At 38.3% G+C, this 15,993-nt stretch overlaps 1 protein-coding gene across 2 annotated transcripts in view; it reads right to left on the bottom strand.

The window, feature by feature from the left end:
- The window catches only part of fndc3a (fibronectin type III domain containing 3A), a 378,322-nt gene that overhangs the window by 91,673 nt on the left and 270,656 nt on the right, over positions 1–15,993 (bottom strand). For both annotated transcript variants that reach the window (XM_039745857.1, XM_039745858.1), the window contains one exon: positions 9,088–9,146. In XM_039745857.1, the coding sequence (XP_039601791.1) occupies positions 9,088–9,146 (59 nt within the window). The remainder of the gene's footprint in view (positions 1–9,087; positions 9,147–15,993) is intronic.

The following is a 15,993-nucleotide window of genomic DNA, read 5'->3' as shown; positions in this document are numbered from 1 at the left end:
AAACTGAACACCAGCATAACCAAGGAGCTGGTGGTGGATTTTAGGAGGCCCAGGCCCCTCATGGACCCCGTGATCATCAGAGGTGAGTGTGTGCAGAGGGTACAGACCTATAAATACCTGGGAGTGCAGCTGGATGATAAATTGGACTGAACTGCCACTACTTGATGCTCTGTCTGTCTATCTATCTACTGAGCTTTTAGTTTAGAAAAGCAACTCATACATTAACATCTTTTGTCTTAAAAGAAAAACATAATAACAGAGTTTCAATGATACAAACAACTTTTTGTTGAAAGGTAAAAGTTTGCATTCGGTACGCTTTTGAACAATAAATATGCTTTTTGCTGTTGTATGCATGCTGATAATTTGTCTAACCTTGGCTCATACTTTGTAAGCTTGAGAGCAACACATGCAGCACTCAGGTCATCTGTTAGTCTGTTTCTGGTGTCAGATTTGATTTAATTCAAAGCTGAAAACAGCTCTTGCAAGCATAAGATGTTCCAAACAAAGTAAGGAAAGCAATCTCAAGTGCCTTCATTGACTTAAGATTATTTGGCAGAGAATTCCACACTTTAAGGATTTCATTTTCATAACTAACTGTGCTGTCCTTTGTAATCCCTTCGATCCTCTCAAGTGTTTCACGCAGGTCTTCCCTATTAAGCTCCGCCCCCAAAGCTTCCATTATATATTACAACAACAACATTTATTTATATAGCACATTTTCATACAAACAGTAGCTCAAAGTGCTTTACATATTAAAGAATAGAAAAATGAAAGACACAATTATAAAACAAAATAAATCAACATTAACATTGAATAAGATTAAGGTTCAATGGCCAGGGGGGACAGAAAAAACAAAAAAAACTCCAGACGGCTGGAGAAAAAAATAAAATCTGTAGGGATTCCAGACCATGAGACCGCCCAGTCCTCTCCGCATCACAAAGCGGAAACCGCTCCGGCCACTATACCATAACCCCTCTTTAAGCCGCGAGTGCGGCAATTATTTGTTAAAACTGGCCTTTTCAATTTTGAGCTGTGGACCCGCTATACCACATCCCCTCCAACCCCACCATGGGAATCACAGACTCAAAAGGCTGCAGTCCGTGCCGCACCCTCAAGCAGCATGTGTGCCGCCCGCCTTACCCCAGACAGGAGAGGAAGGACGCGCTCCCATTGGGCTGCTGGGCAGATGGGCGGGTGATGTGAGAAAAGTCCTCCGGCGCGCGTGAAGAGGGGGAGCGGTGAGGGAAGCAGCCCGGTCCCGCATTCCTCTGGCTTTATAGTAACGAACTCTGTGCTCAGGCGACGGCGCGCATGCCCACTGAGAGGGCTCTGAGTGCCCCCTTTGGCACGCGTGCCATAGGTTCGCCACCACTGCTCTAGGCAAACAGCCTCTGTGCAAACAGCCCCACTGCTCACACCCCCTCCGTCAGGCACAGAGAATGTCAGAGAGAGTCAGAGAGACAGAGAAAAGCAAACAATCAAGCACTGTGTGGGAAGCATATCGTAGATCATTGAGGAGTTTTAGTTAATAAATAATAAATGCTCTGATTGGGTAGCTTCTAACCCATCCGCCAATAGCATCCCTTGTATTAAATCAACTGGGCAAACAAACTGAGGAAGCATGTACCATAAATTAAAAGACCCACTGTCCGCAGAAATCCGCGAACCAGCGAAAAATCCGTGATATATATTTAGATATGCTTACATTTAAAATCCGCAATGGAGTGAAGGCGCGAAAGTCGAAGCCCGATATAGCGAGGGATCATTGTATGTATATGTATATATATATATATATGTGCATATATATATATATATATATATATATATATATATATATATATATATATATATATATATATATATGTATATATATATATATATATATATATATATATATATATATATATATGTGTATATATATATATATATATATATATATATAACCATTGTCTGTTAACTTTCTATTAACTATGGCATCCAAGAATTGTGTGGGAGCCAGAAAGCCTAAGAGAAAGGTTGTAGTATTGACAAATGGGGTGAAAAAGGAACTAATCACAAAGTGTGAAGATACAGTAAATGCAATTTTCATTTTATTATATAGTATTTAAATATTTTACTTATTGTTTACATGTTTTAATTTATTATTTACGGCATATAATTGTGCTATTTTTACCTTAAATCTATACTAATAAAAGGCAAAGCCCTCACTGGCTGGCTGGCTGGCTGACTGACTGACTGACTGACTCACTCACTCACTCACAGAATCATCACTAATTCTCCAACTTCCCGTGTAGGTAGAAGGCTGAAATTTGGCAGGCTTATTCTTTACGGCTCACTTACAAAAGTTAAGCAGGTTTCATTTCGAAATTCTACGCTTAACGGTCAACAATGTCCGCCATGTTGAACTTTCTTATTTATGGCCCCATCTTCACGAAATTTGGTAGGTGGCTTCCCTGTGCTAACCGAAACCGATGTATGTAATTATTTCGATGGTATGACGCCACTGTTGGCCACCATATTGAATTTTCCAAACATCACTAATTCTCCAACTTCCCGTGTAGGTAGAAGGCTGAAATTTGGCAGGCCCATTCCTTACACCTTACTTACAAAAGTTAAGCAGGTTTAATTTCGAAATTCTACGCTTAACGGTCAACAATGTCCGCCATGTTGAACTTTCTTATTCATGGCCCCATCTTCACGAAATTTGGTAGGCGGCTTCCCTGCGCTAACCGAAACCAATGTACGTACTTATTTCGGTGATGTGACGCCACTGTCAGCCGCCATATTGAACTTTCCAACGTCACTAATTCTACAACTTCCGGTGTAGGTAGAAGGCTGAAAATTGGTACTTATTTCGGTGGTATGATGCCACTGTCGGCCACCATATTGAACTTTTCAACGGTCTTTGTTACTTATGGGCCCATCTTCAACAAATTTGGTACGCGGGTTCCCAACGCTAACTGAATCCTACTTACGTACATATATACGTCCATAGCTTGCAGCTCGGTCACCATGTGAGGCGGTGTTGGGTCCCCCATACCAACTCCTCCCACATTGTTGGCTGTCGCTCCAGTCTCTACATTCCCTTCCTTGCTTCGCCACAGTATTCATGTCTCCCTGCTGATAACTACAGACTTTATATTTAATCCACGGCTTCTCCGCTGTTTTATTGTTAATTAATTACGATTATAGTTATTGTGTAGGTATTTTAGAATTACTTTACATTGTCCAGGTACCCATTTCCTTTATCGTTCCAACCGTACCCCCATTAACATGTCTATCAAGGTGATCACCATCGATCAAAGAACTGTCACTTACCGAGTGGTTTCCATGCCCGGAGATGGCACCTGCCTTTTCCATTCTCTTTGTTACATATTGCACGGCCATATCAGGCTCACTCTTGATATCTGGAGAAACATTGTGTCTTATGTATTGAATGACTGGGACAGGTTCAAGGTGTGGACTGATGACGGTACAGGAGATAATTATACTACACAGGAGCACTAGAAGAGTGAAATGCTTAAGCCCTTCACCTATGGTTCTGCATGTGAGTTGATGGCTGCTGCTGAATTGTTCGGTTGTCGCTTTCAAGTGTACCGAAATGGCCAAATATTTTACACCTTTGGACAACCGCCAATGCCTCTTAACCATCTTAGATTCACAGGTGACGGTTTCAGTAGTGGACCCTTTGATGTTTAGAAATGTTTAAACTCTCAAAAGCTGGATGTGAAGTTATCAATGAAACTGGTTGTATACTTACAACGCTTGACAGATGCCGAATGTCTCTTCAACACAAGTCCTACAAATACTGTTGTAATTGAAACAAACCATGAAACTCAAACTGATTATGACAGCAGCAATCCAAGCTGTGAGATTTGAAACAAGATTACTGTTCACGTGGCCAACTGTACGTTGCATGCTCAAGAGTAAGCTCAGCGCACAGCTGTAGCTTGGTCATATTACAACTGGACGGCCGAACTGACAAGGTGGCATACAAAGAGATCTTTAACAAATAATTATTGGTATACTTTCCCTCAGTTTAAAAAGGTTTAATTTTCTTCTTAATAAAAATTTTAATGCAGTACTTCGCCACTGCGAAGTGCAGGTATTTTGCTAGTTATGTATATTTGCTGGTTAAGTTTATCGAAATGGGTACTGTTTAGGGTCTAGCAACAGATTAATTCACTTTCCACTATTTCTAATGGGGAAAACTGATTCGGACTTCGAACAATTCAAACAGCCTCCTGAACCTAATTAAGTTCAAAGTATGAGGCACAACTGTATCTTGAATTGTGTGTATTTAAATAGACATTTAGGAGAAAGTTGGGAGAAGCAAAAATGCATGCACAGGACAAGAGGTCCTGATAAACAGGTGATTAGCTCAAAGGCATCAAATAGTCAAGGGACATTGGGCAATGGGTGGAGAACTTGCAAAGGCTAGGACAGGCTTCAAAAGCTAGCAAGGGACGTGAAAGTTTCAGAAGACACTCAGGGGTCAGTTTGACACCATTAGATCTGTTCTTCGTTTAAAACACAAGCTAAACAAACTGACAGAGATAAACAACATATTTTAACAGAGTGTTGAATTCTGGTATATGCAAATGAGGTAAGAATTATGGAAAGGATATGCAAGTGTAAAGCAAATGTTAGGAAGAAGTGCTCAGATAAACTAACCAGTGTGTATATACTTATAAGAAGAAGATGTGAAATGAGGCCTGTTGAGGACTTTGCTCTTTAGCTTCTCATAATCATCTTAAAATTACTTCAGGTTGACAGGTAGCAAAAATTGAGGGTAAACTTTTAATCATTCAATTTGTTTTTTGTTTTTTTTTTTTAATTTATTTATTTTTAACTAATCTCACATACTAAAATTAGCCATTAGGTCATGGTAAAAAAAGACACTATACACACTATACACCTTTTGAAATACAGGGATATTTTACTTAGCTTCTAATGTAGGAATATGAGAAAGCAACATCAGTATGAAAGAGAGAAAGTATAGGTAGGTGTGAAGACACACCAAACCATCATGCTGTCTGGGGACAAAAGTAAAGCACCACCTAAAATGCACCCCCAATGAGAAAGAGGAGGAGAAAAGATGCACCATGAAGTGGTATACTTTTAAGAAACACCTTAGTTTTTCAAGAAGAATGGACTCAAGTTTGAATATTTTATTAAATGAAACTTGCCTTGATTATTGACATGCAGTATATGCCCCAGTATGCTGGCTTGAATGATTTTTTCTGTTAACAACTAGAAGACTGAAGCATAATGGTAACCAGGGAGGAGAACCTTCAGGCCCGCCTCATTGGAATATGTCTTGCATGAGAACTGTGCTCATTCTGTTAGAATTGTGCAGCCCTTTCAGGGGTTAACAATGAGGTAGCAAGCCCCTGGCCCCTGCTAAGATTTTAAAGCTAAGGCAGCTAGCCTTGGCCATACTGCTCAGTTTGAAATGTGCAGCCCTTTCAAAGGCAACATTTTTTAGTATTTCCAGCAACAGTGCAGCTCTTGGCCTTTGCTAGTACACTTTGTAAACACGTTCATATAACAAAACATAAATTTACACATAAACACACTATATATTTATATATATATATATATATATATATATATATATATATATATATATATATATATAGGGGGACACCTCAAAACAAAGATGCTACCAGAAGAGGCAGATGTCTATTTAATTCTAGTCCCTGTTTCCTGTCAACAACAAGGAAACTGAGCTTTGTGCAACTTTCACCAACAATAAAAATTTCAGAAGTGTGTTTCTTAGAATTATTGCTTCTAGATGTTAGGCTCTCACATTATTCAGTTTCTCATTTGGAACTTCAAATGACTTAAATGAGTTTTTGAGATTCAAATTCACTTTGCAAAGACACATTTGCCTGAAAAATTATTAGTTCTTAAACAAACCAGTACTCTTAGAGAAACAATGTGACATTGGCAGTCAAAACTGTTTTTCATCAACAGTCTTACTAAAGATCAACAAGTATGAACACATGTTACTGTGGTAAACACAAATGTGCCAAACCAAATAAAATTCCTGGGGCTTTCTTGAGAAAGTTTTTGAGAAATAGGCGAGAATCATCCATAATTTCATTTAAATGCATGCTTTTTGCTCAAGTTTAGGCATGCCAAAGGCTAAGGGATAAACAGGGAATTTCCTAACATTGTATGAAACTAAATGAATAACTACATAAAATATTTTTATTATGTTAATAACCTACTATTGTCTTTAATTTGAAAATGCCAGCTAGCACTAATATACTTCACTTTTTAAGATAAAGAACACAAAGTAAGAGAGGTCATTAACATCACATCAACCTACCATATAATAAAACACAAAGGTTGTTGTGTTCTGTCCCTCACAGCAATCTGATTGGTCAGTCTGGCTTTGGTGACGTGACAAAAGAAAAAGTATGGCTGTGAGACGCAGAAGGAGAAGTAAAGGCACACGATGAGAGAGTCACCTTCAAAGACGTAAAGTATAAAACCAGACAGGACGCGAGAAAGGTGTCTGAGCAGCAGGCTTTACAGGAATGCATTTGAGAAAGGGGCACAGGTGAAGAGATGTTAGTAAAGGCGTAAGACCCCCCAATGACAGAGTCACCTTCAAAGACGTAAAGTATAAAACTGGATGGGAGGAGAGAGTGACACTTCAAAAATAATGAGAGTCTGAGAAGCAGGTTTTTCAGGAACTTGACTGAGAAAGGGATGCTGGTGAAGAGCATTTAATAAAGGCATAAAGTACATGCTAACAGAGTCACCTTCAAAGACGTAAAGTATACAACAGGATAGGAGGTGAGAAAAGCACATTGAAAATAATAAGAATCTGAGAAGTAGGCTTTATGAAAACACACTTAACAGAGAAAGCGCTGGTGAAGAGACGTTCAGACACATGCAAATACAGAGGAAAGGTGAATACAAGTAGAGTAAGAGATAGCAAATATCTTTAAATTATTCTATCACTGGTCTTTGATAAATGTCGTGGCTAGTAAATAAATATATTGGTGGTATTGTAGGCCAAAATGGCCAAAGTGTGGTTATAAACAAGTTTGAAGTGATCTCTAGGTCCTAGTACTGGACCATAAGAGTAGAAGAATGTCTGGAGCTGGATGTAGGTGCCACACTGAGTCCGACCTTGCTGAAGGGCTAACCATAAAATAACACATTGATCCTGCTGATAAAGGAGTTGACTGATCACAAACTACTTGCATTTGTAATATTTACGCTAGCACATGAGGACCAACTGAAAAAGGTGAAGACAAACAAAGAAAGAAAAAGTATACTATACATCCTTCTACATGTGCCAGAGAAGAAATCGGGACAAAGCATCACCAACACCTGCAGTCAACAAGAAAAAAACCTTCAGCACACTCACTTTGACTTCGAGAACTATTGTCTGCAACCTCATGTAGCTATCACAGAATAAAGTCAGCTAAATTATTCTGGTTGTTGGTATTGTTGTAACTTAAAATAATAAATAACCCGTGTGAAGGATATGTCTTTAACTGTTAAACGATTCTCTTCCAAAATTCAGAGTAGCATCTCACACATGCATACATTCAGAGGAGTTGTGTAGAAACAATCCATGAACAAATCAACGTGACCATCAAAGTACAGGCGCTAAAAACTTTGCAACTAGGTAAGAACTTCTCCATCCAGCTGAATTCAGAATTAAATGTCTCTTTGCTCATTTTTTACGTAAGAGTTCACAAGTTCAGTGCCTTTTTCTATAAGCAAGAAAAAGATTAAACTAAGCTAACGTAGATCTATGTTTTGTGTCGTTAATTATTGTCCTTTGTCTGCATATACTTCCATTTATGCATTATCTATTATCTTCAAGTTATGAATCAATTGTAAATTGTAGTCTTATTATCACATTTAAACCATAAACAGAGAAATTTAAAAGTTGATTTTTGTTTTTGCCGATTATCCTAAATTGTGATCTCTTCCTAGATCTGGTGTCCGTCCAGGAAAATTAAGCTGAGATGTCTCACATTATAGTGCCTGTAAATTCATAAAAATTTTACATCAACTCACAATGTAAAACTTTTCTTACTTCTTTTACCTATTCTTAATAAAACTAAATTTATTATTAACACATTATTAAGATTCTGATGACATTGTTTTGGTTTTGCTTAAAATCCATATTTCATTGCATATAATGAGATATAAACTATCCTGAAAACAAATGGCATATCTGAGTGACTCAGATTTAGGAGACTAATTACTGACAGTTCTATTATCATAATCGCTATCGTTCTGCTGAACAGAAGCTGTTTATTTGAACATGCCTTTCATTCTGGGCAGTTCTTTTAAAAGGTCATTCTATTTGGTTAATGAAAGAAAGAAAGAAAAAAAAAACTAATTCATCCAAACAAACTTTCTGGGTCCCAATGATTCCATTAATGGCATTTATTGGAATATTTCACTTGTAAAGAATGAACCACTCATACACAGCACACCTGATCCATTTTAAACACAGTTTTGAAATGTTTAATCGAGAGTGACTTCAAAGCTGGCGGGAAAAGGGAAACAAATAAAGTGTCAAGGAGCTAGCCAATCACTTGCTTGCACAGCTGAAAAGCAAAATTCTAAAGCGTTTCTTCTTTAAATGTTGATAATAATGCAAAAGAAAAGTTTAAATCTGAGTTTCATGAAGCAAAAAGTAATAAACACAGCAGGTAGGTACCACCTAAAATGGGTAAGGAAAACGTTACTTTTGCAGAGCGGAGTAAACACTTCTCAAATTGTGCATTGTGAAAAAGAAAAAACAAAGGATATAAAAAAAGAACTTAGAAGGAAAAAAAATCACTGACACAAACCAAACAACGCAAGTCAAAGCTGAATAAAACAAATTTATAGATAGAAAGACAAGAAATGGTACACCATGAAATTTACTCAGAGGGATGGGATGGATGGATGGACAGACAGACAGATCACTATCCTCCTTAAAGCTCTGCAATTGTCTAAAAGTCAGAAACTGTTTAAAGGTAAAATTCTCTTTCTGTAATGTATATATGATATAAAATATGCTGCAGTTATGAGTGTACCCTTAATACAGTATTAACTTACCGTTGGCTTGCTGATATTAGAAAGAAGTACTTGCAAGGCTTTGGATTCTTCATCCAATTCTACGAAAAGGAAAAAACAAAAGTTAGAACACATGACCCACAACTCATATTTATTAAAGAAGTTCACCTTTTCTTTTAAAACCAACTGTTTTATTCATCAAACAAACCATTTTAGTAACTGATGGTAGTATTTTTTTTAATCACTTACATGTTTTCTTCAAAATATTGATACTCACTGCTATATCAGAACATGTACTACAAGACTGATCACCACAAATGAAGAGCTCAGAACAAAATGCAAACTATTTATAATTCCTTGGTTATAAAAACCTACAGTTAGACAAACATTCACCAAACAAGACAGCCTTCAGGCATTTCTTCAACACGTTAAGGGAGTCCGAATTTTAAATGGAGATGAGCTGCTCGTTTCACCAGCTAAGAGCTACAAATGAAGTCAGGCCTGAGGTAGCATCACCAGACGCCATCCATCATTAGACCTGAGTGGGCAGAATGGACCATAGGACCTCAAGTGTCTCTATATATAAAGATGCTGACTGACAGACTATTCTGTAGGCAAGCAATCAACAATTTGAACTTAATATGTGCTGTATGAGAGCCAACATGGTGATCTGAAAAGAGGAGTGATGTATGTATGCCCAACTCGGCTGGATGGATATCAGATATACTACAGAATTTTGAATCATCTACAGCGGCTTGGTGACACATGCCAGTTGACTCCTGCCGGAAAGCTGCAGTAGTCCAGAAGTGACACGATCAAAGCCTGGGCTGGGAGTTCTTCTGCATATTTCATCAGATACAGTCTGATCTATTTAAAACATATCTTTCTATGCAAGCAACAAGTAAAAAAAAACGGAGATCAATTTTGGAACAGCACTAGAAAATATTATAATGAGCTCATAAAAGCGAAAACGTCCTGTGTTTTCAATAACATTCTTTTACAAAATGTGTGTCAGGCAGTGTGTTCTGGAGTAAGGGGATAAACTCAGCTGAAATTCAAATAGTGCATGTGTGCAAGGAATTAACCTCTAGTGTTCCACCTCTACTGTGCCACAATATACTTATGCCTGTAAAACACTTTTAGGACACTTTTAATAATGTTTTTGAGCATATACAACTGAATGAAACTCTGAGAAGCTGGAGGCCTATGAGAAGACAGCAAGCTGGAAAAAGAAATAATTTCACAAAGAGGTTATCTTTGATATGCCTCACTCCAGGCCCCGTAAATTCTGTTTTATAGTATTTGCCTCCCGGTAGGCCAACTGAGGAAAACTAAGATTTGAAGACATTGCTTTTATCATCTATCTTATAATGAGCTTCTTTTGGATGTTTTTACTTGGAAGTGTAAGTGATTAAAAGGAGAAAAAGTGAAATCCTTTCTTTGCATTAAAATATTTTTTTACTTTCTCTTCACCAAAGAGTAATGGTTTGCGGGACTGCAACATCCTTCATTACCCATTTCTAAGAGAGCCTAACTCCCACCAGACCTAGACAGTGCCCAGCTGTATACAATCCATATGGGTTTGACTAGGAGACACTTGTGTTTTACTAGCTTTCTTTAAAGATTCAAGGTGTAGCCAGTAGATGACTAGATAATTAATTTAAGCACAGAATTAAAACATGGCACTAGGATATTTTTCAGAATCAACTGAGGTCAAAAAATCTAGTTCTACAAGGTTTTGTGCTAGAGCTAGGGTTTTCTTTTTAATTTACATTATGACTTGTAACTTATACTGATAAAAATGTCATTATCAAATAAAAATGTCATCATCAAATTCTTCCATGTGAAGCCTGTAAACCATAAGGACTGATTTAGAACATCAGTGTTAGCTAGAATGTCCAGCGGGTCTGGGTGGTCTTTAAGCTTGGAACCCCTGCAGACTTTGTTTTTTTTCTCCAGCCTAACTAAAGTTTTTTTGTTTGTTTTTTCTGCCCTCCATACCTTTCTGTCCTGACCTTACCTATTTTTTGTTACATACTCCATAATATCATTGCCTAATCTTGTTTTTATGTTTTACATTAACGTCCTTGTTATTTCATCTTGTAAAGCACTTTGAGCTGCATTGTTTGTATGAAAGTGTGCTATATAAATAAATGTTGTTATTAACAAGTTATTTCTACAGTTAATATGAAACATGGTTCTTCTAATTTGAGCAGAAAAGTAGCAGATGAAGATTTATGCATCACCATCACCATTTTCACTCCAGTTATTCAGATGACAGTTGAAGTAATACTTAGAATTGGGTTGACTGTTGAATGTGCTCGACTTTCTCCATAAAGCTCAGTCCTGTTCCTCCTCCCTAATCAGACCCTTTTTTCTTCAAACCTTCTTTTATTTTACCCATTAACCTCCACTTTGGCCTCCCTCACTTTCTCCTCCCCTGTATTTCCATGCCCACCTCTCTTCTTCCCACATATTCATTATCATTACATGTCCATACCACTGCAGCCTACTGCCTTGTACTTTCTGAGTTCTCTCCCATTTTTGTTGTACTTCTGATTGTCTCATTTCTTATTTTGTTCTTTGTTGTAACTCCACACATACATCTCAACAGTTTCCATTTCTGCCACATCTAATTTTTTCTCCTACGCGGCTCCCTTTATTGCTCATGTCTCAGATCCACACATCATTGCTATCTTACCACCCCCTTTAAAGACCTGACCCTTAACCTCCAATAACACAATACTCCTGCTACCTTCTTCCAATTGTTCCATCCACACTACACTCTGTGGGTTGTCTTTGCATCTAATTTTCCACCTTGGACTATCACTGATCTTAGATATTTAAACTTACCCACTCTTTTCAATAGCTCTCCATGCAGGCTGACCTCTGAATTCTGATTATCAATAAATCTCATACATTCAGTTTTCCTCCTATTTATTTTCAATCCTTTATCTTCCAAAGCCCTTCTCCATTCTTCCAACTATTCAGCCCAGTGTTTTCTGAAACTTGGCTTCATTTAAGAATTTTCATTTTGATGTATCACTTGCACAAAGCAGCCCTGGAACCCCATCGTCTCAAAACACCTTCCACAAAATTCCTGCAGGGTAAATGAGCATAAGGTTTTTTTTCCAAATCCATTAAGTATATGTAGACAGGTTTGCCAAATTCTCATGACACTTCAAATATCTATTAGAATGTAAAGAGTTGGTCCACTGAACCATAGCCAGGATGAAACTTCTAAATTCTCCTGGACCTTAAAGTTCAGCTATTAGACTGTTCCACTACAGTTGGTTTGCTAATTAGTGTGAGCTCCCTATAACTGGAACACGCCCTGTTTTCCCATTTTAAAAATAGAAACCACTACTCCTGCCTTCCACACTTGAAGGACTGTCCCCACTGTCAAGGCTGCATCAAACCTTTTTCACACTTAAGATCTTCTTACACTGTCTTCTACCTCTTGAATTTTTGCTTTTTCAGCCCCTTATTCTCAGATATCTTTTTCTAAGTTTTCTGGGAAGATCAGTCAAAAGTAATAATCCAAAATGGATAAGCAATCATATTTTCCACATGCATTTTAATGAGCTATACCAGTAACTGCTTTCTAATTTGAAATTTCTACACCAACTTTACCGATTCTGATTTTCATGCCTTCCTAACACCGTCGGTCTACTTCCCGCTCAGTTCATCTTTGCTTAGCCTTTATCCATGAATGCCATTTTAATAACGTTTCCATGAATAGGGGGTCTTGCAGACCATTTTAAACTGGTTAAATCTGCCTAAAAAGTAATACAATAACTTCAGAAATTTTTATTACCTCTGAAATGAAGTAAATGTGATGTAAATTTTCAATTGTTTACATGTTACCGTTGAAATAGTAATGCGTGTTTAGTGTTCACCAAATCATATAAAATACAGTCATAGTAGCACTAAAACAAGACGTCAGTTACACGCCTGATTCGCATACAGAACAGTCACTCAGAATCTGCCTCAACTTCAGCTTGTTTGCAGGCCAGACACACAAGGGAATGCTCTGAATGTTCTCAGCCTTTATCTTTCTCTCCTTTGCCCTTGGGCACATGTAACAGCGTTGCTTCTTAGCTACATTTGCTGCCATCTCCACGGGGCTGTTTCATCATCAATTTTTGTTTCCTCATCACTTGACACAGTGTCACTTCCATCATCATTGCTCTCTTCATCTGAGTTGTCTGATGTATCGAAATCCGACAACTTGGAGACCCCTCATTTATGGATTAGAGTTAACTACACTCTTTTACTGTGAATATCTGGGCAACATGGTATTACAGTGATCAGCACCGTGGTGTCAAGGTATCAGCGTCCTGGCTCTGAAGACCCCACTTGGTTATGTCTGTGTGGAATTTACATTTACATTTATTTGTTTGTGAGGTTATTCTATGGGTCTCCTCGCACATCACCAAAGAGCTGTGTTTTAGGTTCTTTGGAAGACTTTATACTGGCTCAGAATGATGGGGTGGAGGTGTATGAACTGAACAAATATTTCACCATAGTATTTGTAAAGGAAGTAACAAAAAAATTACCCATGTAAAGTAAAAGCAAGCGCCTAGTTCATAGATTTTGAAAGAGAATAGTCAGATGTGTTTTAAGCCCTCACAATACTAAATACTAATAAAACCCCTGGACCTGATGGGATTTCACAAAATCATCTATAAACCTTTATTAAGCATATTTGAACAGTCGCTTGAGAAAGGAGATGTACTGGGGTATTGGAAAGTTGCAGATGTGACTTATAAAGGTGAGAAATGGATCCTGGTTAATTCTGTGCCATGCAGTACTAACAAACCATAATAACGAATAAATTATAAAAATAGCTACTTGAAGATAATATACTAAACAGCCAGCACGAGTATACTGTATGAGAGGACGATCTTGTCAAACCAATTTTAATATTTTTTTTCTAATAGGCAACTGTAATAGTTGACAAAAGGAAAACATGCCATGATTTACTAAAAGGTTCAAAAAGCCTTTAACATGGTCAAATACCAAGGATTAAATCTAAAAGCAGAACTGTAGGCATCAGAGGTATCCTACAAAACTTGATGTGAAGTTGGTTAACTGATAGGAGACAAACTATACAGACAAGAGGAGAATGAGATTATCATCGGAGCCCCTCAGGGGTCAACCCTAGGTATGTAACTTTTTCTGGCTTAAATAATGACACTGATTTTGATATAGTTAGTAAACTTGTAAAACATGCAGGCACTGAAGAGGCAGCAAAAACAACTCAGGAAGACTTGGGGAAAAGGAATCTCTCTCTCTCTCAGTATATAAGTATATATATATATATATATATATATATATATACACACATTATATATATAAAATCCAACGTCTGTCTGCTTTTCATGAGAGAACTACTTAATGGATTTAGATTTTTCTATAATTTGCTTAAACATTCCGGCTGATTTTACGACCTCTCATATTGTGCTAAGTACAGTGCATCCGGAAAGTATTCACAGCACATCACTTTTTCCACATTTTGTTATGTTACAGCCTTATTCCAGAATGGATTACATTCATTTTTTTCCTCAGAATTCTACACACAACACCCCATAATGACAACATGAAAAACGTTTACTTGAGGTTTTGCAAATTTATTAAAAATAAAAAAATTGAGAAAGCACATGTACATAAGTATTCACAGCCTTTGCCATGAAGCTCAAAATTGAGCTCAGGTGCATCCTGTTTCCCCTGATCATCCTTGAGATGTTTCTGCAGCTTAATTGGAGTCCAGTTGGAGCTTAATTGGGAAATTCAGTTGATGGCACATGATTTGGAAAGGCACACACCTGTCTATATAAGGTCCCACAGTTGACAGTTCATGTCAGAGCACAAACCAAGCATGAAGTCAAAGGAATTGTCTGTAGACCTCAGAGACCGGATTGTCTCGAGGCACAAATCTGGGGAAGGTTACAGAAAAATATCTGCTGCTTTGAAGGTCCCAATGAGCACAGTGGCCTCCATCATCTGTAAGTGGAAGAAGTTCGAAACCACCAGGACTCTTCCTAGAGCCGGCCGGCCATCTAAACTGAGTGATCGGGTGAGAAGGGCCTTAGTCAGGGAGGTGACCAAGAACCCGATGGTCACTCTGTCAGAGCTCCCGAGGTCCTCTGTGGAGACAGAAGAACTTTCCAGAAGGACAACCATCTCTGCAGCAATCCACCATTCAGGCCTGTATGGTATAGTGGCCAGATGGAAGCTACTCCTTAGTAAAAGGCACATGTCAGCCCGCCTGGAGTTTGCCAAAAGGCACCTGAAGGACTCTCAGACCATGAGAAACAAAATTCTCTGGTCTGATGAGACAAAGATTGAACTCTTTGGTGTGAATGTCAGGCGTCATGTTTGGAGGAAACCAGGCACCGCTAATCACCAGGCCAATACCATCCTTGCAGTGAAGTATGGTGGTGGCAGCATCATGCTGTGGGGATGTTTTTCAGCAGCAGGAACTGGGAGACTAGTCAGGATAAAGGGAAAGATGACTGCAGCAATGTACAGAGACATCCTGGATGAAAACCTGCTCCAGAGCACTTTTGACCTCAGACTGGGGTGACGGTTCATCTTTCAGCAGGACAACGACCCTAAGCACACAGCCAATATATCAAAGGAGTGGCTTCAGGACAACTCTGTGAATGTCCTTGAGTGGCCCAGCCAGAGCCCAGACTTGAATCCGATTGAACATCCCTGGAGAGATCTTAAAATGGCTGTGCACCGACGCTTCCCATCCAACTTGATGGAGCTTGAGAGGTGCTGCAAAGAGGAATGCGTAAAACTGGCCAAGGATAGGTGTGCCAAGCTTGTGGCAACATATTCAAAAAGACTTCATGCTGTAATTGTTGCCAAAAGTGCATCGACAAAGTATTGAGCAAAGGCTGTGAATACTTATGTACATGTGATTTCTCAGTTTTTTTA

This window comes from Polypterus senegalus, chromosome 2 (assembly GCF_016835505.1).
Source record: "Polypterus senegalus isolate Bchr_013 chromosome 2, ASM1683550v1, whole genome shotgun sequence".
Taxonomy (NCBI): domain Eukaryota; kingdom Metazoa; phylum Chordata; class Cladistia; order Polypteriformes; family Polypteridae; genus Polypterus; species Polypterus senegalus.
This window is presented reverse-complemented; position numbering and strand designations above follow the sequence as displayed.